The sequence below is a fragment of the Leuciscus leuciscus genome (assembly GCF_965113295.1).
Source record: "Leuciscus leuciscus genome assembly, chromosome: 12".
Taxonomy (NCBI): domain Eukaryota; kingdom Metazoa; phylum Chordata; class Actinopteri; order Cypriniformes; family Leuciscidae; genus Leuciscus; species Leuciscus leuciscus.
In genome coordinates, this window is record NC_138736.1 from 10,522,210 (window position 1) to 10,546,500 (window position 24,291).

At 39.8% G+C, this 24,291-nt stretch overlaps 2 protein-coding genes across 3 annotated transcripts in view; one reads left to right on the forward strand and one right to left on the reverse strand.

Annotated features, from left to right (window-relative positions):
• The first annotated feature begins 397 nt into the window (after nt 1-397).
• On the forward strand, nt 398-18,012 carry gmpr (guanosine monophosphate reductase). The gene is made up of 9 exons (XM_082185189.1): nt 398-861; nt 6,537-6,656; nt 6,889-6,972; nt 9,052-9,225; nt 9,330-9,411; nt 9,493-9,599; nt 10,908-10,950; nt 11,338-11,497; nt 11,654-18,012. The coding sequence occupies exons 1-9, from the start codon at nt 775-777 to the stop codon at nt 11,832-11,834; spliced, it is 1,038 nt and encodes a 345-aa protein (XP_082041315.1). The 5' UTR covers nt 398-774; the 3' UTR covers nt 11,835-18,012.
• atxn1a (ataxin 1a) overlaps nt 17,060-24,291 on the reverse strand; it is a 113,071-nt gene continuing 105,839 nt past the window's right edge. For both annotated transcript variants that reach the window (XM_082185178.1, XM_082185179.1), the window contains one exon: nt 17,060-23,298. In XM_082185178.1, the coding sequence (XP_082041304.1) occupies nt 22,738-23,298 (561 nt within the window). In that variant the 3' untranslated portion in view covers nt 17,060-22,737. The remainder of the gene's footprint in view (nt 23,299-24,291) is intronic.

Below are 24,291 nucleotides of genomic sequence, written 5' to 3' on the forward strand. Positions count from 1 at the left end.
TATATTTTTAGTGTACCATGTGGATTATAGCAGCAATCTTTATTATTTTTAAGTTCAAGGGTAACTTGCCAATGATTTCTGTATTAGACAACATAAAAAAGTGAAGGACACGTAAAATGTATTTCATGTCCTTCCTCTACTACTACTCCATCCCTCTCTCTCCCTCTCTCTCCCTCTCCCTCTCCCTCTCTCTCTCTCTCTCTCTCTCTCTCTCTCTCTCTCTCTCTCTCTCTCTCTCTCTCTCTCTCCCTCCCTCTCTCTCTCCCTCTCTCTCTCTCTCTCTCTCCCTCTCTCTCTCCCTCCCTCCCTCCCTCTCTCTCTCCCTCCCTCCCTCCCTCTCTCTCTTTCTCATTTCCCATGAGTGCAATCATTGATTCAGAGGAGCAATACCTCTGCTGGACAGCAGGAGCTCTGCACATACTGCAGTGCTGAGCTGAGCTGCAGTGACTGCGCTTGTGTGTGTGTGTGTGTGTGTGTGTGTGTGTGTCAGACAGCCATAGGAAACACTTTTATCACTGCTACTGCTTCTGCCACTCTAGGCTGAATGCAGGCGGAGGGGGGAAATAGAGAGAGGAGAGAGAGGGAAGGAGAGAGCGTACAGGCCTTGCCAAATAAAGCCATGGGGGCCTGGGCAGTGACGGCCCTTTCTACACTATAAATACGCTGTTCTTCTGCCGGTTCGGGTTTGGTGCCTGGAGCTCTGGACCAGTGACTGCACCAGTGACTGCACCAGCCCGTCTCAGGAGATTCTCATCCGCTTTCAGGCCTGTCACTATGCCCCGGGTGGATGCTGACCTCAAACTGGACTTTAAAGATGTCCTTTTCAGACCAAAGAGGAGCAGTCTGAAGAGCAGGTCTGAGGTAAGAACATCTGCTTGCTGTCTCTTTTAAAATAAATTTGTGCCACTGGCCTTGGTCTTGCTATACCTGAAAGACTCATTTAAACTGAGTACCAAGGGAGCTGCATGTTTGTTTGGGCAAAGAATGAAACTGAAAATTAGGATGACCTTGATGAAGTTCATCTGTTTTTCATGGGGCACATGTTTAAGCTTCAACCAGTGGCAGTTTATCAAGCCTGATCAGCAGACAGTGCTCCAGTATATGTTGGTTTCTCTTTATTTTGTGGTGTTGTGTCTTGAAACAAGTCCAGTGGTTTTCAGGGTCAACTGATCAGGCTAAGGAAAAAGCAACCTGAGAGATAGTGCTTTCAAAACATGTTGGCATGCTTCAGGCCTATTTTTAAACATTAATAGAAGCAGATTCCACTGTGGTGTAACTCTTGGTCACACTATAGGTCCACCCAAAGACACATAATGGGACCAAAACATATGATTATCTACATGGTTTGTATGCCTGTTATTCTTTCATATTTCTTCCAGACATTCTTTTTGTTCCAGTTAACGTGTAGTTTTCTTAGTTAAACAGCTGCTTTCAAAATCCACATGCTAATCTGTCTGGTTTAGAACATTGATCATCTACTGTATATTCTGTTCATTTTTTTTCTATTGGTGTCCTGGCTGATGAATTCAGAGGGGATTTTCACTGCAGGATGACGTAAAGTGCCGGTCAGATCTCTGCGGCTGGCTAATCTGATGGATGTCACTGTACGGGCAGGAACAGTGGTGTGATGATATACAGGCTCATTAAAATAGAAGAGCAGCTGAGGGTCTCTTTATAACCTGCAGTAATCTATCACTGACCTGGCCTTAAACATCAACAATAAACAATCTTATGCCTGGAATGTCCGTGAAATGTCTCTTCAAACAGGAGAATGGGGAATTTGTTCCCTACAGCACAAAAGCAGTTCAGTTAATAGCGGCAGGATGATTATTCATAGGGCAGTGTAGTGTGACTGATGTGACTGCAGCAGTTACTGGAACTGGAAATAACCAAGAACTGATTCGGAGAACCTGAGAACGTCTGTGCATGTGTGTGTGAGAGAGAACTTCTGTGCATATCAGTTTGCAATATTTTTTTTCCACAAGCAGACAAAACGTCTTAGCTATGTATGTAACCCTCATCCCCTGAAGGAGGGAACAGAGAAGTTACATCAGTGGCTGACGAAATGGGGTTTCGCTAGAGAGCCCTATCACCTCCGAGTATTAGAAAACGAGCCACTGTTATGAAAATACCATGGGGCTGCGGAATTTGCATCACAAACTCCGCGCCACTGCGTGGGTAGAAAAGGAGCCGTGAGTGCAATCTCGCATTATGTTACCTGCTGAGGAGCCGAGACTGTGCGCCCTGGCCGTTTCAGCGGCACAGCGGACGTAACGTCTCTGTTCCCTCCTTCTGGGAACGAGGGTTACATACGTATCCGAGATGTTCCCTTTCAGTCAGTCACTACGAGTTACCTCAGTGACTGACGAAATGGGGGTCCCAATCTAATCTCGCCACTGCAGCTGTCTTCCAGTGTCCTGCGCAAGCCACAGCTCCCTGTCGTGAGGCTAGCACGAGCGAAGGGCCAGGCTAACGCAAGAATACCAAGGTACACTGGGTAGCATATCCCAGGTGGAATATGTAACACAAACACAGTACCTACCCGAGGGAAAGACACGTGCTCGGAGGAGACTTACTGTGGAAATACACAAGTGGGTGTTGCCCAAGCGGGGAACCATGCACATGGAGGCACCTAGCCAGTCACGAGGGCTGACCAACCGGGCATGCACTCCAGTGACGGCATCAACAGTGCAGGAGGAACTCAGGGTCTATGGAGAACTCATCTGAGTAAAATAGTCAAGTCAAGTCAAGTCAAGTTTATTTGTATAGCGCTTTTCACAATACAGATTGCATCAAAGCAGCTTCACAGTATTAAATTAAAATAATACAACAAAGTTTGTTTCAAGAGGAATTTATTGATTGATAAAATTAAATTAAATATCCCCAAAATATCCCCAACTGAGCAAGCCAAAGGCAACAGTGGCAAGGAACCGAAAAACTCCATCAAGTGACCTAATGGTGTCCTAAAACTCCATCAGGTGCCTTAATGGAGAAAAAAAAAACCTTGGGAGAACCCAGGCTCAGTCGGGGGCCAGTTCTCCTCTGGCATTGGATAGAGGCCGGATTGTAGTTTGAACTGTAGGATTATATGAATGCCTGGCTGAAGAGATGCGACTTTAATCTAGTTTTAAACTGGGAGAGCGAGTCTGAGCAACGAACAGTATCAGGAAGACTATTCCAGAGTTTTGGAGCCAAATGTGAAAATGCTCTCCCTCCTTTGGTGGTTCTGGATATCCTAGGTATGACCAAAAGCCTTGAATTTAGTGATCTCAAAGAGCGCGATGGATTATAGGGCGATAGAAGATCCGTTAAATAGACTGGAGCTAAGCCGTTTAGGGCTTTATAAGTCAGTAGCAATACCTTGTAATTAATACGGAACTTTATAGGTAACCAATGCAGTGATGATAAAATCGGTGTTATATGATCATATTTTCTTGATCTCGTAAGAACTCTAGCGGCGGCATTTTGGACTAACTGTAGCTTGTTTATTGAGGATGCAGGACAACCAGCTAATAAAGCATTACAGTAATCCAGTCTCGAGGTCATGAATGCATGAACTAACTTTTCTGCATCAGAAACTGATAGCATATTACGTAGCTTAGCAATGTTTCTAAGGTGGAAAAAGGCTGTTTTTGTAACATAAGAAATATGATTTTCAAAAGACAGGTTGCAATCGAGTATAACACCCAGGTCTTTTACTGTAGAGGATAAAGTAACAGGACATCCTATGATGTTAAAGTTGTATTGTGCGAGGTTTTGTGGGCGGTTTTTTTAATAGCGCTCGGATCCAATCCGTGGAGTGGAATGGCGCAGCAAGCGATGACACCGAGCAGGTCCTAGCTACTGGTCACTGGGAGCGAGTACACGAGAAATTGTAGCATGCAATTGGCTCTACACAGAAATTGTAGAATCTCGCGAATGTGTTAGGTGTCGCCCAGCCTGCCGCTCTACAGATGTCTGTTAGCAAGGCGCCATGCGCTAGTGCCCAGGAGGAAGCAACGCTCCGAATGGAGTGTGCCTTCACCCCTAGGGGGCATGGCAGGCCCTGTGCCTTACCAAGCGTAAGCCAAGACAATAGCGTCCACTATCCAGTGAGACAACCTCTGCTTGGAGAGAGCCTTTCCCTTCAGCTTCCCACCGAAACAGACAAAGAGCTGGTCTGAGGTCCTGAAACACCGCGTTCTGTCTACGTAAGCTCGAAGGGCGCGTACTGGACAGAGCAGTGCCAAGGCTGGGTCTGCCTCCTCCAAGGGCAGCGCTTGCAGCTTCACCACCTGATCCCTGAAGGGAGTGGTGGGAACCTTGGGCACATATCCAGGTCGGGGTCTCAAGATAACGTGAGAGTTAGCAGGCCCGAAATCCAGACACGCTTCGTCAAAGGAAAATGCCTGCATGTCCCCTACCGTCTTGACGGAGGCCAAAGCAACCAGGAGCGCCGTCTTCAAAGAGACTTGAGCTCAACTGAGTGCAATGGCTCGAAGGGAGCTCTCTGCAGTGCAGATAGAACCACTGCAAGGTCCCAAGAGGGCATATGTGGGAGGATTTAACCTCCTTGCCCCTCTAAGGAACCTGATGACCAGGTCATGCTGTCCTACCATCTTCGACTCCACAAGGTCGTGGTGCGCAGAGATCGCAGCCACATAAACCTTCAGGGTGGAAGGAGACAGCCTTAAGCACCTAAACACCGTGATGGCCATGTTCCTCGCAACACGAGCCGCGTGCAAGCCACTGCACAGACCAGCAGCAGGATCGTGAATCCGCTGAAATGCGGCGTCACACCAACACCGACTGAAGAGTGCTCGTTGCGTTGAAGAAGGCGAAGGAGAAGCACATACACACTTTGGCTCCAAAGCAAAAACATAATGCGAGATTGCACTCGTGGCTCCTTTTATACCCACGCGGTGGGGCGGAGTTCGCGATGCAAATTCCGCAGACCCATGGTATTTTCATACCATTGGCTCGTTTTCTAATCCTTGAAGGTGATAGGGCTCTCTAGCGAAACCCCATTTCGTCAGTCACTGACGTAACTCGTAGTGACTGACTGAAAGGGAACTAATTATTCAGCACAATTTCACATAAGCCCACCAGTCCCTCAGCTAGATGGATGGATTTTGAGAATTTGGTCATATTCTGATTATATACTACCGTTAGCAAGTTTGGGGTTGGTAAGAATTTTTATGTTTTTTAAATAGGCTTCTTACACTCGCCAAGGCTTCACTTATTTGATCACAAAAAAAGTAAAAACAGTAATATTGTGAAATATTATTACAATTTAAATTAACTTTTTCTATTTTAATATATTATTTTTAAATCTTTCATATTTTCCAGAAAGTCGCAACGGGTCAAAATGGCATTGTTCAGATTGCAATTTTATATGATAAAATTGGATATAAATTTTAATAATAATAATAAACAGATAAGTTGCATCGGTGTGTCACATTTTATTATTACATTCAGAAATAATGTAAAATACCATAAAATACCATAAAAACTTTTACAAACATTATAAACACCTAAACATTTTAGTTCCCCTTGTTACATCGAGTTCTGTGACCAATCAAGTTCTTTTTTTTTCATTGAAATTGCAAAAAAACAAAAAAAAAACGAATAATAACAAAAACAACAGTGTTATATCTTGTCAATCAGTAGAGCAATCTCAAGCATTGGCATATACGCATATTAATGCACATGTAAATGTCAAGTAAATATATTTACCTAATTGGTCAATATTCCATTTTAATAATACAGCTTGAATATGACTAATCTAATAAAAATTCATCTGAAAAAATTGGGTAATATAACACCTTATTCAGAATATCCTTTGAACATTAACATTTATCTGAACGTGCAAACAAAGTTAAATCTGGGTGTATCATATACAGACAATCAAGCTATTGAAGAAACACATTTTTGGATGTTTTTCAACAAAACAGCAGATATAATGGCAACAGCAGAATTAAAATAATAACTACATATCTTCTGCTTATTGGTTCTTCATACCAGTTATCAGATGCTTAAAAAAAATTTGTTAAGATAAAAAATACAGTAATATCCATTGAATGTACATGTCTTTATTCTGAATATACTGACTACATGTGAAGGAATAATCCAATGGCTGTGGAGCATGGATCTTAATCAGAAAAACGTTGCAAAATATAGGCTATACTGTATGCAATATGACTGCTTGCTTCACTCTTGTGTTTTGTTTCAAATCTCAAACTAGAACAGACGGATACTCCTTTTTTTATTCAGAGAAAGCACTACTGCACTTTGAACTCTGCATTTGACATCCACCAGACGTGGAGAATGACTCCAGCTCAGTTGTTACAGTTAGATGGGTCTAAATATCTTTCAGTTATAATATATTTGAGTTCATGCTTGAATGGGTTACAGGGACTGGAGAACAGGATATAGGAACACAGGATGTTTGGGTTGATTATGGGTTTATCCATTAAAATGAGGCTCTTCATACACAGGTCACATGTACTGTTTGTATGTTTGAAAAGTAATTTCCTCTTTATTTTTTGTTCTTGAAGGTTGACCTGCAGAGGACCTTCACATTCCGGAACTCAAAGCAGACATACAATGGAATCCCGATCATCGCTGCTAACATGGACACCACCGGCACTTTTGAGATGGCACTGGTGCTCAGCAAGGTGAGTGCTTCTTTAAACAAAGCACGCTAACGGAAGAAACACAGCACCTGCGTCTGAAATATAACCCAAGAAAAGTCTTGTTTTACTGTGTTTTATCTCTGTGATTTATCACTGAAACATAATTAGCTGTGTCCTGTTTCCATGCACTGGGATCAAGAGGCTCTTATATTTCTGTCTGTCTCTGAGCCAGACACTTTGCTGGTCTCTCTCATCACTCTGCTCTGTCTTTCAGCACACTCTCTTCACAGCCATCCAGAAGCACTACTCCCTGGAGGAGTGGAAGACTTTTGCTGCCAGTCATCCAGAGTGCCTTGAGGTGAATGGACAAAAATGTTTTTCTTGCCTCGCTTAATCAAAAGCAGTTTAATTAAAAGGTATAGGTTATCAACTGCCTAACAATCACATTGATTTATATAGCTCGTTTTACAATACAGATTGTTTCAAAGCAGCTTTACAGTGATTAATGCAACAAAGATTGTTTTGGCTGGACAGCAGCTCTAGTCACTGTCTAGCTTAAAAATAAAAGTTTTTTTTATTGATTAATTTCCATTGAGAAAAATCATTAGTTGTTTTCAAATGAAAACAGAAAACTTTTAATGGAGTGCAAGTTTTTGAAAACGGGGTTTAAAAGCGATACCATTATCATCTCCGTGTAAACGTCAAAAACTTGAATTTGTGAAAACGGCGACGGCATGCACATGCATATTAAAGGTATAGCGGAGGATCTTTCCAAATTTTAGATAAGACCCGCCCTCTCCACTTTTTGAAAAGTTTGATTGATTCACCAGAATGATTGACAATTAGGAGGACCAATAGTTTAGACTACCCACCAGGAAGTAAAACATCCTCCGCTATACCTTTAAGTGTTTATTCTATAGGCATGCACGTTTGAATGCGATTGTGCGCAGGCGTGTAGTCTTTCTTTACAAAGCGACATTGCCAATTACTTGTCTGGCAGGCATAATACAGCGTTTTTAGTCGTTCACGCGGATCCGTGTGAACGGGAATCATTTTGATAACGTTTTTATCTGTACAGAGGAAAAGCGTTTTTTGTGGAAAAAAAACTTTTGTCATGTCGACAAAACACTAACCAAGAACACCCTAGAAAGGCCTGGCATCCCCCATGCAGGTATTATCCTCAGATCACCCTAGTAGCGCAATAGCAGCAATTAGCCAAAATACCCTAGCAACCACCAAGCAACTAGCCACAACATTCGAGCAACAGCCACCTAGCCACCTAAAGTCCAGGGATCAGAAAGTCAAAGTCCTGCCATATGTTTATTCCACCCATGAACTCAGCCAGCTGATTTCACTAATTACTTATATCTCCTGGCTGAAAAACTGTGCTAATAAGAAAATCCAGGTGAATCCAGGCCTAGCAGAAACAGAAAACAGTAGAAACCATAACAAGGCATATTCTTTCAGACTTCAAATCTATCTATAATAACCTCAACAGACTAACACTATGGATGCTTCGCTTGTTCTGCCACTGAATAAAAAAGGTACTTTTTTATCTCACAATTCTGACCTTTTTTCCCCTCGTCATTGCGAGTTTACATCTCACAATTCAGACTTTTTTTTTCTCAGAATTGCCTAATATAAACCCACTGCGAGAAAAAAAGTCCGAATTGGAGATTCGAGCGGGTAAAAAGCAATTGGCAGTTATAATGTCAGAATTGCGAGGTATAAACTCGCAATTCTGACATTATAACTGGCAATTGTGAGTTTATATCTCACAATTCTGAGGGGGAAAAAGTCGTCAAAAAAAGAGTGGCGGAAACAACCTTCCATATTAACACACATGTAACTTTTAGCACATTTAGCTTTCTAGACGGAAACTTTCATATTTCTCCACAAAGTTCCTGCAGTGATTCAATGAAGCCTTAAAGGGGTCATTGGATGCCCATTTTCCACAAGTTGGTATGATTCTTTAGGGTCTTTAGGGTAAAGTTTGTTACATACTTTGATTAAAATTCCTCAATGGTTGTGTAAAACAACACCATTTTTACCTCCTCAAAAACAGCTCTGTTCACAGCGACCCGTTTCGGTGCATGTCTCTTTAAATGATAATGAACAATAATGGCTCACCCCACCCCTCTCTTCCATGGGCATGTCGACACAAGACACGTAAAGTGCTGCCTTGGCAGACAGCATACAAATGGCTGAGGGCGGAAATATGCTAATACGGTATAGTTCGTCAGTGGTCGTGGGCGGAGCATGAGCAATATGACATCATATTGCTCAGAAAATCCAAACGGCTTGATTATTGAGAGTGTTTAGGCTTTTTGAGGATTAAAAAAAAGAGGAGAGAATGGATATTTTTCAATGTATGGTGGTTGTGTCCACACACTTTATATGCAAACACCTTTAAGCATATCTACCGTCTCGTCCTCAGCATGTCGCGGCCAGCTCAGGCAGTGGAGTGGCGGATCTGGAAAAACTGTCCAGCATCCTGGAGGCCATTCCTCTCATCCAGTACATCTGCCTGGACGTGGCCAATGGCTACTCAGAACACTTTGTGGAGTTTGTCAAAAAAGTTCGGGAAAAGTTTCCTAAGCACACCATCATGGTGAGATTTTTGCCCAAACATAATATAACAAGCATCATAAGTATAGGCTATCTGAGTTTGTTGAACAACAAATGTCATATAACAAAAGTATCTTGATCATTTAGGCAGGAAATGTGGTGACAGGAGAGATGGTGGAGGAACTCATTCTGTCTGGAGCTGATATCATTAAAGTGGGCATTGGGCCAGGTAATCGTCCTTCATATTAAACAGCATTCCTTGCAGTATCTGGAGCATGTTAATGATGTTTGACAACACTGTGATCTTTAGGTTCTGTGTGCACCACACGCATTAAGACCGGTGTGGGTTATCCTCAACTGAGTGCTGTTATTGAGTGTGCTGACTCGGCCCATGGACTGAAAGGACACATAATATCTGTGAGTCTCTTAAATTAAATCCTTTAGTTTTTAAATCCATTAAAGCCATCCTTTAATGCAAGGCATAGATTGGTAGTTGGGAACCCACATACAAGTGACATCACATTACCACAAGAGGGCAGCATCCTCAATTCTATTCCAGTGTTTCCCTACCATGTCAGTTTTATTTGTCCCATCAGAAAGGCTCAAAGGCTTCATTAACACCAAAACAGACGTGTCATGTGACGTTTTTTTTTTTTTTTTGGCCAACCCAGAAGTTGGCATCACCCTGGTTTCCTGGACAAAAACCCATTAGCTAATATTCCATTAGCTTTTGGAATATTGCATAAAATCAACAAAAGTTTATGATTCTTACACATTTTGCTCATCATGATAAATTTCGCAAATGAACACAACTTTTATGAATTTTGAAACCTAAATAAAATTGGCAGAAGTAAAAAGCTAAACGTATAAGTGAACTAGACTATGGTCGCATGACTTCAACATCACCATCTCTTTCAGTCTTTAAGGCTGTAAAAGTAGGGGTATTACTGATGAATTTTTATGTTGTTGAATAAATTGTAAAAGTATCATGATATTGTGTTAACCACAGACATTATTTTAGACATTTAACCAAAAACTCATTTAAAAACGCATTGACTTTGATGATGGAACCTGAAGTGTTAAAATGCTAACTCATTTGCGAGTTTTGGCATTGCAAAAATATGGCATCCCTGCAGCATGCTATTATAATTATTTTTATAAACACTTTTTAACTAGTTTCTTTTCTTCCTTTAATGAGACACATAAGCTTGTTGAGACACAAGTATTAACAGTTCTAGTTGCAATCCTGGAGAAACCAACAGTGAATTTATTTATAAATAAAAAAATTGCAATTTCTGTTTTGTAGGTTTGATACAGTAAAATCAAATTCATTCCAAGTTGCCCAAATCAACTTTGGACTCAAATAAAACATTTGATCAACTCATGCATTTTTGGAAACTGAATAACTGGGAATAGACCTTTGCGTCGATAGTGCCACTCTTTACCATTTGAGCTAAAGACCTTAGTCAGGGTAGAGCCATATTTAATTTTTGACAGGAATGAAAGCGACGCTCTTGAAAGTTGTGAGTTGGCAAAAATAAGTGATCTATGACCTTTGTACAGCGCATGCCATTGTAAAGACTGTAAGTCTATCCCTCAAAGCTTTCATCTGCATTAAATTCAATATGGCATCTAACCAGACTAAGGTCTATACGAATGCTTTTCAACTGTGCTGTACTTTATTTGACCATATAGTAATTTGTAAAGCTTTCTTTTTTTCTCTAGGATGGAGGCTGCAGTTGCCCCGGGGATGTTGCCAAAGCTTTTGGTGAGCAGTGATGAGTGGTTTCATGTTTCAAACACCAAACAATAAAAGCATAATTTTACTGTTTTTGTACTATTATAAAAGTTATTATATCTATTGTTGTCCTACTAAGGCCCATTCACACCACGAACGATAATGATATAGTTTTAAAAATCATTCTAAAGAATAGCATAGTCCACACCACAACTATAACGATAACCACTCCCCAGCTATTTAATGATAAAACATTGATAGCCAATCAGAATCCATCTTGCTTTAGGGAGCTCAGGAATTTAAAGCAGGAGACGACATTAAGTTATCGTGCGTTGTGTGGAAGCTAATATTATTGTTATAGTTATTGTTCTTGGTGTGAACGGGCCTTTAAGCTATCTAATAATACATTTTCATTAGGCGCTGGGGCAGATTTTGTCATGCTGGGAGGAATGTTAGCGGGACACGATCAATGTGCTGGTGAAGTCATTGAGAAAGACGGCAAGAAGTTCAAGATGTTCTATGGGATGAGCTCGGACACAGCCATGAAGAAGTACGTCGGAGGGGTTGCAGAGTACAGGTGAGGATAATTTCATACATTATATACATATTTATGCCAATTCATTTTGGGGTTTAAGTGCATTTGTGGCATTAAGGATGTGTGGCACCAGAGCTACGTAAATAACTGTGATATTGCAGGTCATCTTATGTGTACATCTGTTTATGTGATTTCAAGGGCATCAGAGGGCAGGACGGTCCAGGTGGCCTACAAAGGTGACGTGGAAAACACCATCAGGGACATCATGGGTGGTTTGCGGTCCACATGCACATATGTAGGAGCTGCCAAACTCAAAGAACTGAGCCGCAGGACGACCTTCATCAGAGTCACACAGCAGTCTAGCCAAATGTTCTCCTAGTCCCACAGGTTAAAAAAACTTGCACACTCACAAATACAGATTCACCACTACTAGGTAAGGAATAGTTCAGCTGCTAATGAAAATTCTGTCATCATTCTATCAATTTGAATTTTGGGTGAAATGAACAGCATAATTCTACCATAAAGAGGAGAGGAAATACATTCATGAACATATTTCCCTCTGTCTTCCAGTTTTCTGTGCTCCATAGATACTCAGGAACCTTGCTGTATACAATTTTTTGGGAAAACCAATGTTGTAGCATGGCTCAGTTTTGTTCATTTATAACCTTTAAGTTCTTTAAAGTATGCAATGGGGTTGCATCTGTACGAGAGGGTGAATAATGAAAACATCTAATAAGTCTCTTGACAGGAAAATACTAGAGTGATATGATTCATTCTTTGTAACTATGCAACCCATTCTCTCCCTATAGTATAGCAACTGAAACAAATGCATGCTAGTGAAGAATTTACACACCAGCAGATGATCTTCTCTGCCACTTTATGCTCGCCCCTGTGTGTTGTGCTCCAAGTTTTGAGTCGATTTGTGCAGAGATTGGTGCATTGTGTACTGTTGTGAACTATTTCTGCTGGCCTGCTTCCTTTGTGATTGTACAATGGGTGTGGTGGGATGTCATATCAGACCAGAGGAATGTGAAAACTCCTGCACCTCATTTCTTCAACATGCCTTGTGCAGTTTAGATGAGGTAGAAAATACTGGATTAAATGTGTTATCAGTAAAATATTACATATGGAGGAATAAACATCTGAATGAAAACTGTGTCCTAAATACCTTTCCATTTTTGTTTGCAATTATGTGATCAAATATGTTATTGTGGAATAATGACCGGCTGACTGTACATACTTATATATTATCTTCATGCTTCCGTTAAGAAAACAATTGTCTATATAGAAAATTTGCCCATCATGGGATCATTTTATGTATTTAGTTTTAATTAATTTGAATTTGATTAAAGTTTATGAATTAAACAGCTCATAAACATACTTCACTAGAATTTTTTTTTAAAATAACCAGTTTAAGGTACAGTAGGTAACCTTTGGACCTCTAGCGGTTAAAAAACAAAACTGCATGCATTTTGCAGAAGAACATTGTTTTGGTTGTGCTTCGGCCCTGTGTGACTGTGTGGGTGAATATGGTTCTTTGTCCTATTGCTCATAAAACACTCACTACTGGGCGTAAGAGAAATAACCAGTGTAGATGGAAAGGATCTCAAGCTGATTAGCTGAAGATGTTACTGTAGCTTTACCCATTAATAGACACGGTACTTCCTTGAAAATAAATTACAGCACACACAGCGCTACAACCATTATGACCCTTCACAATAGATAATGCTTCATAATTAACTCTGTTAGAGAGCTACTTATGACAGTTTATTGGTTCAATAAAATACCTTACTCACCTGTTGAGTAATAAAAACACCATCTCCACGTCGCTTTTACAACATTTCAAATCCCGAGCTGCCATGATAGCAGAAGTATTTTCACCATTAATTTTCCCCATAGGGATTTTGTAAAAGTTTTTGTAGAGTCATAAGCCATGAACCATTAACCAGCAATGAGGTGATTCACAAAAATCACAACATTTGATTTTAAAGCAATAAAAAATACTGTGTATTTGACAGCTTTAATAAGGGAAACTATGCAATATGTGAATGCCATGATCATGTTATGATTAAAAACAATGGATAAATATAAAACCATTGATTTAAAGATGCTCATTGTGTAGAAGCAACATCATTTAAGTTTATTGCAAAATATGTGAATTTAGCACGCAAATCTTTTTCTTATGCACTATTCTATGACGTTTTGTATAAATAGTGCGAGTAGCGTGTTCACACTGAAAATTCCAAATAGAAAAAGTACTTTAAATACCCGGATGATGCACTTAATTAACCTAATTGTGGAATGTCGGACACTTCATGTAGCTTTGATTACGTAGGAGGGGAGGGGCTATTAGACTCAGATGTTGAATGACAAAATAAGCTTATAAAATTCATATACTACACTGAGTAGTATAAGTGCAGTGTATAGAGTGTCATTTGGGACACAACTTGACCATCACATCATTTGCAGTGCTTCATGCGAATGATTGGTGAAGATTTCTCAGAAGAATCATGGGTAATTCCACTGATGAACACGATTATTTAAAAAATAAGTTGAAATAAAGCAGACTAATGGCTTCAGCAAAAGCATAATATCATCGATTAACAACTTTGAGGCTCACAATAGCTGTCTTAAATGATTAATAAATGGTTAAAAATCCCCTATGGAGAAAATGAATGTGATTTGGAGCCTACTTCCGGAACCCGACTGTGGCAGTCTATTAGGAACCCAAGCAAATCCCATTGGCTCAAAAGTTGCATTCAAATATTAATAACAATTAACAATAATTACAAGATTTCAACATCAGCATTCACGTCCTAGTAGAGCTCGTATTACAACTTGTAAGCTGGGAATTTTTTGAGAGCTCCTACTTGTACCTGACCGCTGAAGATTCATTTAGGAGTTGATAGTGTTGCTATAGAAATGCATAATTCCCAGCCTGAGCTCAGAGAAGAACATCATGTGTTGTCATCTCGAAATTACGGTAATTACGACATGGCGTGAGCCCAGCTACAGACCCGATTTCTCACGACACTGGTTTCTGTTGATTTACAGGTATTCATCTTAGACATTCAAATATCTGACCGCTGATTTCAGTGATCGACCAATCAGAACCGAGCATTCCAAAAAGACGTGAAATGATTTTTGATAAACATTCCTTACAGGGTTCTGTACCTGGGGGAGTCTTCATCACACACAGATGACATTTCATGTTTTTTTTTCATTAAATGTGTATATTCAGACTTTTATAATCAACTTACCTTCTTTTCAGACTACTGTACTGTGGTTGAAACTACATGGTAACAAAAAGACAGACAAGCAGACAAGAGCTGAATCAGTTCGGGCTCATTGTGCCAGCCATTGCGGTTTCCCACACAGTCAAGTGTGGGTTTGTCGTGTCTGATAAGATCTCAATGTCTTCCATCTAGACTTTCTCAAATGAATGATCCAGCGAATACTCATGGCTGCCACCTCCGCCAACACCCACACTCCATTGACTAGGTGCGCTGGAGTCAAAGAAGCCTGTGGAATACCTGCAATTGTTTGAGAGTGTGTGTTCATGTCTGTCGGCAAAATAAGCCCACTCTATCTGACAAAAGCACCTTTAAAACCCCGTTCTCACAAATCACAAACTCCAAAAAGGGTGCAGTTTGCAATTGGCACTGTAATTTTTATTAGTACGTGTATACTGCAACAATAAACTTGTACTGGTATACAGACAATTTCTTTTTTTTTAAACAAATTTGTTCACAACCTTAATCAAATATTGTTTTGTTGTTCAGAATAATGAAATAAGTTCTAACTAGAAAACCGGCAAGCACCATCAAAGAAAGGGACCAAAAAAATCCAAGAAACAACGTGAGTGTATCCTACAAATAGACACACCACAATTAGAAAATAGAATTTCAATTAAATTTTTTTTTTATATTAGTTTTCTTTCTTAAAAAAGCTAGTGCAAGTACAATATTTTACACAACTTACAGAGTATGCACGCATATGGAAATAAAATGAACCAAAAGAGCAAAAACAAATTGCCTTTCACAATTATTTCCTACCTAGGGCTTTATATATAGTTTTTTTTTTTTTTTACATAGATTTTCCTTTATAAGTAAGGTGCAAAACACAACTTCCTGTCCCAACAACCATCGCTTGCTACTGGCCAGAATCCTCAAATACAATTCCAAGAAAATAAAACCTCAGGATTGGATGTGACATTCAATTTTTCAACTTTAACAGTCTCGCTTCAACATTTCTGCATGGTGTCTAACATACTATATAGGTCCAGTAAATCCACAGCACTGAAACTATGGAGAAAACAACAACACTGACAATATGGCAACCTACTGTACCTCCACTGAGTCAATGTTTTTTGAACAGTAGGCAGAGGTCCAATCCGGAGGTTTTATGATCGTGGATCATTCTGCCCAATGGCAAGTGAAAAAAGAAACTAGAAAAAGCTTCCATTTCCCTTCCAATGGAAGACTTCAAATCTCTTTATGACACGACCCGCAACACCTTTAGTCCAGCAAACATGGGGGTATTACTGCTATATCTGAACCCACTCCTTCCTGAGGAATGACCAATGGCTTCCTGTTTCACGAAACACATCTTAACATTTCAATCTCAAAAAGCGAAAACAAACAGAGGAAAAAAAAAATTTGAGGTGTCTGGACATGCGTGCACATTTAATGATAACCGAACTCTGTTTACATAGTGTTATTTCACCTCCTGCTAATAGTTTATCAGGCCTCAGCTTTCAAATCATGGGGCGATTATTCATGAGAAACTATCTTCACCATTCATTCAGAATCTACACAAAACATACTTGGAAATGACTGACATGTTAAAATTAGGCCTAAAAAGATTTTACAGAGTACAATTTTACAGAGACATCTTATTAAGCATTCATTGGCAAGAAATCCAGAATTACAAAATGACCTTTTTTCTTGAAGATATGTATAGTTGTACAAATTCTGAAGGATAAATACACGTTACGAGGCTGTTGATTGCTATGCGTGAAGGTGACGTTGTGTATGTGAAAACAGCATCTGTACACGAGTCGGTTCCGGCCTGTGATGGTCAAAACGTCCCTGGCGTTTATTCTCAGTGGTTAACCATGGTTGAGTGTCCAGTTCAACCCAACAGTGACAATTACTCCTGAAGATTCAACATGAGTCTCATTCCTGCGCTCTGGTCAGGCCTGGCCAGATGAGGGTAACAGAACACAGGATGTACCTCTCTCTGAGGAAGCGTTTGTCAGTTTACCGGCTCACCAAAACGACGTGAGAGACGAGGGCCTCCTTTTTTAAGGAGTGTGCACTGCTTTAGCACTGATATAGCTGAATGATCATATATCAATTATAGCATTAACAATAAGACTAGTTACAATACCCATATCAAGCAGCCCATACATCAGGGTGAAACAAAACCATAACGTGGGCTTGTAGAAGATTCTCAGCCTGAGGTTATTAATCCAGCTGTTTGGACAATTGACAAGATGTCAAACAACAGTCAAGTTGAACAGAGAAATCCTGACTGATTTTACAACTAATTTCAAAGAAAAGCAAACTCAAAATAAAAGTTGTTTTTCAATGAGAGCCACAATAAAAGAAAAACTTTTGATTTATTTTTCAAACTGCTGAAACTCGCAATCCAACATTCATCTTTTTTGTCATTTGTGCCAGAGTAATGAAAGTAAAAACAAGGAAAAGTCAGCGGTGCTCCTCTTATGAGAGAGAGAGAGAGAGAGAGAGAGAGAGTCGTCACAGAGTCGCTCTTAAAAACATTCATTAAAACACTTTCTCTTGTCTCCTACCATGATAAAAGAGTGCTACAGAGGAGACCGAAGCAAAAGTACAAAGTCCAAAGTACATGAAGCAAGGTCAAATATAGAACCAACATAAAAATAAAACAGAACAGAACGATGGTGTTCGAGCACACATCAGTACAACAAAAAGTAAAGTCATCTCAGGTTCGTAGAGGACCATTCAAATGTTATTTCAACTCTCTGTCCTCGTCGTCTCAACCCGTTGGACCCAGGAACGGGCCGAGACGGAGGGAATTCGTATTGGAGGGGAGAAACTGCGATGACACCATAGTCTCACCCTATCTTCCTCAGGATTAGAAAGTGCTGAAACAGTATTATCAAGTCTATCTATTCTATAAATGACAAAAATGTGCATTTTGTTTTCGTTTGTTTCTATAAAAGTGGTCCCCACTTTGATGAGGTCGATGAATCATTTCTCAGTCTTTTTTTTTTTCAGTATCTTGCATGTGTGAGGATCTGGGCTTGTGACGTCAGAAGGACAACAGGCAGACGGACAGATAGTTTGTGATGCGGACAAACAGACTGATACAGACGCTTTCACGGAGACGGACAGAGTGTTTTAGGAAGGCCTCATATGGTGTAGAGACATTGTGGGAAACCAAAGCACAGGTTCAATGAAATGACTTATTCTGGTTACAGCAGTTTAACACACACAAGAATATATATATGAATATATATATATATATATATATATATATATATATATATATATATATACATACATACATATGTGTATCTTTACATGTACAAAAACCTTTCAAAGGTCACACAACCTCCTCGACACACACACATTCACACCTCTTTCCCATCCCTGAGTAAGCCCAAGGAAAGATTTTGACCTTTATCAGAAAAGCAAATGATGTTGTCATAATGTCAGACACGGCAAACTCACCCCTCTGCCAAAGTAAATGAAATGTGCAACATTTCAACAAAGTGAAACACAATATTTGCCATATTTACTCACAAATAGCAAAATAAAATAATAAAACCCACAGGCTACAAAGAATACAATTTGTGGGAGAAGGTGTATGGGTTACACTTTATTTTACAGTACGTGTACTTACAGTGTACTTACCCAAAAAAGTACTGGTAATATAAAGTAACTACATGGTTTAACGTTAGGTTTAGGGGTAGGTTCAGAGTTATAACCCAGTTACTGTAATTGCTATAGTAAGTACACAGTATGTACATGCGTAACAGGACTGTTAAATAAAGTGCTACTGGAGTATGAATGGAAACCACAGAAACAGTGCTACATGCAGATGGCACAAACTGTTACGCATGAAACATGTCGAGCTTAAACAGAAGAAGAGTTTAGAACATCACCAGTGGGGTTTGAGTTTCATGTGACATTGGTGCTAAAAAAATAGGTGTCAAAACAGCAGCCACCACTTTTAATGTTCTCTTATTTCTCTTGTCTCTCAGTACTGGAGGTCATAAGAGACTATCATTATCAGCACAATAAACCACCAGCTGTACCATGTGCATCTTTTATTCTCTTTGTTTGTGATGACCATTAAATGTGATGGCACAGAACATCTGTGATGTTTCATTCATTCAGGACATCGCACGTCAAGCATATTTAATTCATTTGCAGTTGGACTTATTCCTCAATATCAGATAAACAAACAACATGGATGTTCAAATTAATGTCTAAAAAGTCTTTAAGTTAGAAGTCCAAATGCAAACAAATAACATACTTGGAACTGAACACATACACTTGCTTGTCTCCTGGTCGATAACAACTGATACTTAAAGTCAACATGAATCAAAATCGAACCTATTTACTTCCTTTAGAGGTCTCATTGTGAGCAATTCATCTGTGCATGGTACTTCAAAGAATTACCACTTAATATTACTTAATGGATAATCTTAACCAATTAGCTATTTAGGTATTATTTTAGCAAACTCGTACTAAGTCTGACTGCATTCTGGTGTGAAAAGCCAACTTTTCTTGATTTCTTATTTAACTCTGGAATACATCACATTATGGAAGCAAAATGGGTTGAAATGTCAATTCACATTGAATTCAATAGATATCGTAGGTGAGTTACATTACAAGTAAATTACAGTCATAATTGACCCCCCCAAAAAAACAAATTTCGACAGGCTAGGCAATATGAAACTCCATCACAAATACTGTCAAGGTTCTATGGCTATGAATGAGAGAGAGACAGATTAAAAAGAAGAGAAAAGAAAAGAACGCTCTTCAACTATAGCGGGTGTGCCGGGTGAGAAAGAGGTCGCACGTACATGCCAGGCAACAGAAGGTAGCTAACGGTTGCGGTTGGGTAAACATACTCTGAGAGAGGCGTACTGGTTCTGTATGGGCACCTGAAGAGCATCTGGAGGTCACTATCGATTACGGGTTAAGACGGCTAGGAGGGGACAGACTCTGTCACTGCATATTAATTTACATTTCTCCCTGAAGTTACTGAGGGCTGGCTGTGCAAACCGCAAATAAACCTAAAGAGGATAAAAGACAGATTGCTGAGGTCGAACAGAAGATCTGGCATTGATGTCCGGTTCTCTGTTTTTTTTTGGTTCAGCACTAGAGACTAGGGGTTATTGCTACGTGCTTTTGTTCGGAATGCTTCTCGTGTACGTGGAACCGCACTGTGCAACCAGAAGGAGGCAGACTGTAAAAATGATCGAAGCAGTGAGCAACATCGAAACACTGATCATTACATGAAGAGAAGGACAACAGTGAAAGATAAGAAAACCCAAACAAATGCAAGACCGATTCGCCATTGACAGTCATGTTCTTGGGGTGGTTCAATGGACAAACAATATCACATCTTATTTCTAGCTTTTGGCCCAAAATAAACACAATGAAAATATCAAGTTTGATTGGTTGAAGCAGATACATCCACACATACAATCTAAGTAAAACTAAAACACGCACATTACAAGGGGACAGAGACGCCATGTCAAATGGAAAAAAGAAAAAAATGCACGATTGTGGTGTTGATCTGAGAAACCCTGTTTTATTATAAAAAAATAAAGCATTTTCAAATTGTATATGGGGTGCACTCACCCACCCTCCACCATTCATTAAATCCATCCGTCCATCAATGCATCTTTTATTTTCTACTACAACCCTTCTTCCTGCCAGATCTTCACCAACCCAAGCTAACTTGAGTCTGGCCGCTCGAATGACGAGGTTTGCAGGCTACAAGCTATGACATCATCCACCCCTACGGAGCGAACGCCTTGGCAAAGCACCGTGCACAATCCTGCTTTCATGTGTTTGTGTGTAATTCAACCCCCCCCCCCCTTAAAAGGGGCTTCCTTGTTTTCCTAATGAAAATTAACCAAACAGACCTGCAAACCAAGCAAACATGTCAAGAAACTGCTACATTTTAGTAAAAATTGGGTTTTCGGCCCTGTCCTGTGCTGGCAGAAAACAAAATAAATCATGTTACTATCTCTCCAGATGTGCAAATTGCAATATTCTTTTAAGTAGAACTTAAATATCTATTTATAATATGTGTGGTATGTACACACACACACACACACACACACACACGCACACACACAAACACTCACACAAATATTCTACAGATCACTAAAATTACTACATGACTGTTTTCACATACGTTCGATGAGTCTTGGGGGACGGGACTAAAAACGTGCTCATGTAGTCTTACGCTCTCATACAGTAAGATAGATATAGCATTTGCAGCTCTATACATGTTAATGTACAAAAAAATACATGACATATTTCAACATGATCGAAAATTACCGTAACCGTGTACATGTGTATAAGCCCGTGCGCAGCTGCACACAAACTCGCATGCGTGCACGACCACATACATTGCTAACAAACAGGTATATGACACCCTTCGATCCTCCAAAAATTTCTGTAGCCAGAGTTTCTCACTTTCACGTCAACTCTCATATCTCTTGTAAATATATAAACAGTCTCTGTATTTATTTCCATCTGCATTCACACTTTCATATGACTCTTTTTGCTTTAAATGACTTAAATGGCAGTTGTTTAAAGGGCACGGCCTCTTGTGCCCGTCTTTACTCAAGCCGTCAGCTTGCTTCAGATGGCTAAGCCAATCAGACGCAATGAAAAAAGTGCTTCCTTTAAAGCAGTCCTCTAGGGGACAAAATCTCATTGTTTGCTCTTTCATCAACAGTTACATTCATCCTTTCACGGCGACCCTTGTGAGCAAATCACCTTCCCACAGAGTGCCACACAACATCAAATTCATGATACGGCATACAGTACGGTGTTCATGTTAAAAGATCAACAGAAAATAGTAGTAGCAGTAATAATAATAATAGTAATAATTAATATAATAATCGTCATCATTTGACTCAGTTGACTATCAGCTAGTGAGCATGACAGGTGTTAACTAAGTGCTTCAGGACAACACTCATCTCATCCTCCTCAGACAACTTTCGCTCTCTTTCTTTCGAAATAATCTACTTTCTTTTGTTTGAACAAAAAACAGGTGAGACTGCACTAAAAACAAGGGACTACTCACCACTGTGTTTGTATGCATCAAAAAAGAACCCATCCTGTGTCTACGTAAAAAAATTACCCCTGATTGCAAGGTTTACACATTCATCACAAAAAAACAAAACAAGAAAAATCTACCCATCAAGGTATGATGGGAGGGTTTGAAAAGTGAGACAGAAAATTAAAACATGCAAAACTACAAAAATAGTTAAATAAAAGGTTAGACAGTTGGATATATAAAAATAGACTCGTCCATCTTCCCTGTTTAAAATTATAGTTTCGTCTTTCAATGGGGCAACTGTCCCCGCTCAATGACATCATCTCTCTTGGCCGGTACCATAGTATTTGGAAACCTCTTCTTGCATTTCAATAAATGTTAATATAATCTATGCTAGTCTAACTGCGCTGATGATGCTGCTCTATATTGTTAGGATTGATTTGGATAGTCTCTTTTAGTCACAGTTAAACAAGATGGCTGACATCATGTAAACTCCTGCAACCAGTGGAGGAGTGATTTCCGTTCTGCCACCATTAGCAATTTTTATTCACACCAGTTGTTCATCTTCCCTTACTAACATTTTCAGGTTTACTCAGCAGGTGAATGTTTAAATTGCCACTAGGTGTAGTTGAACCAAGTTTGTCTTAGCACAGCATAGGTGAGAGACTAGAGAGACTTAGCCTTGTTAGCTGTGACTGATTGTATATACTGAAGCCTTCAGGATATCATGCAGTGCTCAGTTGTCTCATTACCTTCTCACCTTGTACTACATCTGCCCTGAATTTGGCCAATCAAATAAATTGCACCAATTGTTTGTGTAATATTGAATACATCTATTACAATGTTAGAAGTGATCTTGTACACACTCAGTCAATTTAGCCTTTAAGTATAGTAATCTGGATAGAAAATCAAATCAGAACTTAAAAAAAAAAAACATTCAGAGGGCAAATTTTGCTTTTAAAATCTGACAGTCCAATATGTGTTCACTTGCCAATATTTGATCTGCCTTCGATACTGATTTTAACCTCTTGAGGGATGAAGGAAGGCTTGGGGAACGTTAAAGGGGGCTCTCCTTCAGGATTTTCTACTTTGCAGCCCTCAGGGGCTGACCACCTCCTTTTACGGCCTGTGGGTTTACCACCGGACTCTGATTCAGTGAGTGGTGGTGCTTTGCAGATGTCTCTTTCGCTAAACCTCAGTTCTCCATTCTCTCTATTGCCTTGACCGCCTCCACCTCTCTGATCTACACATTGCCCAAGTCCATTTTCCTGTTCTGAGTGCCGAACACCTCCACGTGTGCCGCTTGAGAGTGCTTTGGGTGGTTTAAGGGGTGGACCAAGTGTAGGCGCATCCAAGACTTGCCCCTGGCTCTTCTTAATGGAGCCGTTCCTCAGGTTTTTCAGGGTGAGGGAGATGCAGACGTCACCCACTGAAAGCTTGGTGCATGGCAACTCGAGCAGCTGGCTAGTCCGTTCTGGACAACAGGATGACCAGCCCTGGCCGAACACAAAGAAAGGATACTCTACTAGAACCTCCACGCTGACCTGCAAGAAAAAAAAGGGAGGCAAAAAAGAGGAAATGGAATTCACACAGTAGAAGTCATGCACAAATGCCTGATGATATGAATGAATGCCTTTGCTAAATAGCATCTGTTAATCAGAGCCTCTCAAACTGACAGACTTTAGAACTGCTTTTGAGTGGGTGGCCCCATCTCAACTCCCAGACAAACGAAGCAGATTTTTCATACAGCCTACTCACAGCACAACAGAAGGAAGCAGAAATAAGGAATGACTCAATTCTGTCAGTGAATCCCACACAAACTAAACAAAGATGCCATGGGGACAGCCAGGGGAGGGATTATGGAACAGGGAGATGATTTCAGCTGCCAATTTACCCCACATCTAGTTACACTGATTGAGTGCAGGTGGAGTTCATATAGGAGGACATTCACACACTCAAAGCATATAAAAAAATAAACTTAATGACTATCATATGGTTATTCAAACAGATGATAAAAATATCTGAAAGATGTAATAAAGTAAAGAAGATCCCTGGGCATTTGTAAAAGGCGTAAAGATTTTTTTTCCCAGTGAGCACTGTTAAATATGAAATTAAATTAGCCATCTTTGGATACCATCTGCATATTATAAAAATCTCTTTAAGGAGCAAAATATATTGGCATATATTTCCACTAAAATTCCCCCTCTTAAGACAGCAGGATTCAAATGACTGTGATTCTAATGTGAATGATAACATTAAAAAATGCACTTTATATACCTAATAATAAACATTCCATAAAAATATACAGTATAAACATACTTATGAGCATTTGAAAAATCATTGCAATAGTAATTTAGCAAAAAACAACCTGTGCTATCTGTTCATAGGGGTGGGCAACATAAGCAAAAATATATATTATAGAAAACATTTATTTTGATTACAATATAATTACATAGGGGCTTAGCCAATAGTCAATTTCATTACATAATTTTTTCTAATAAATTATTTTACTACCATGTGCCGGCGGTTCTGTACAA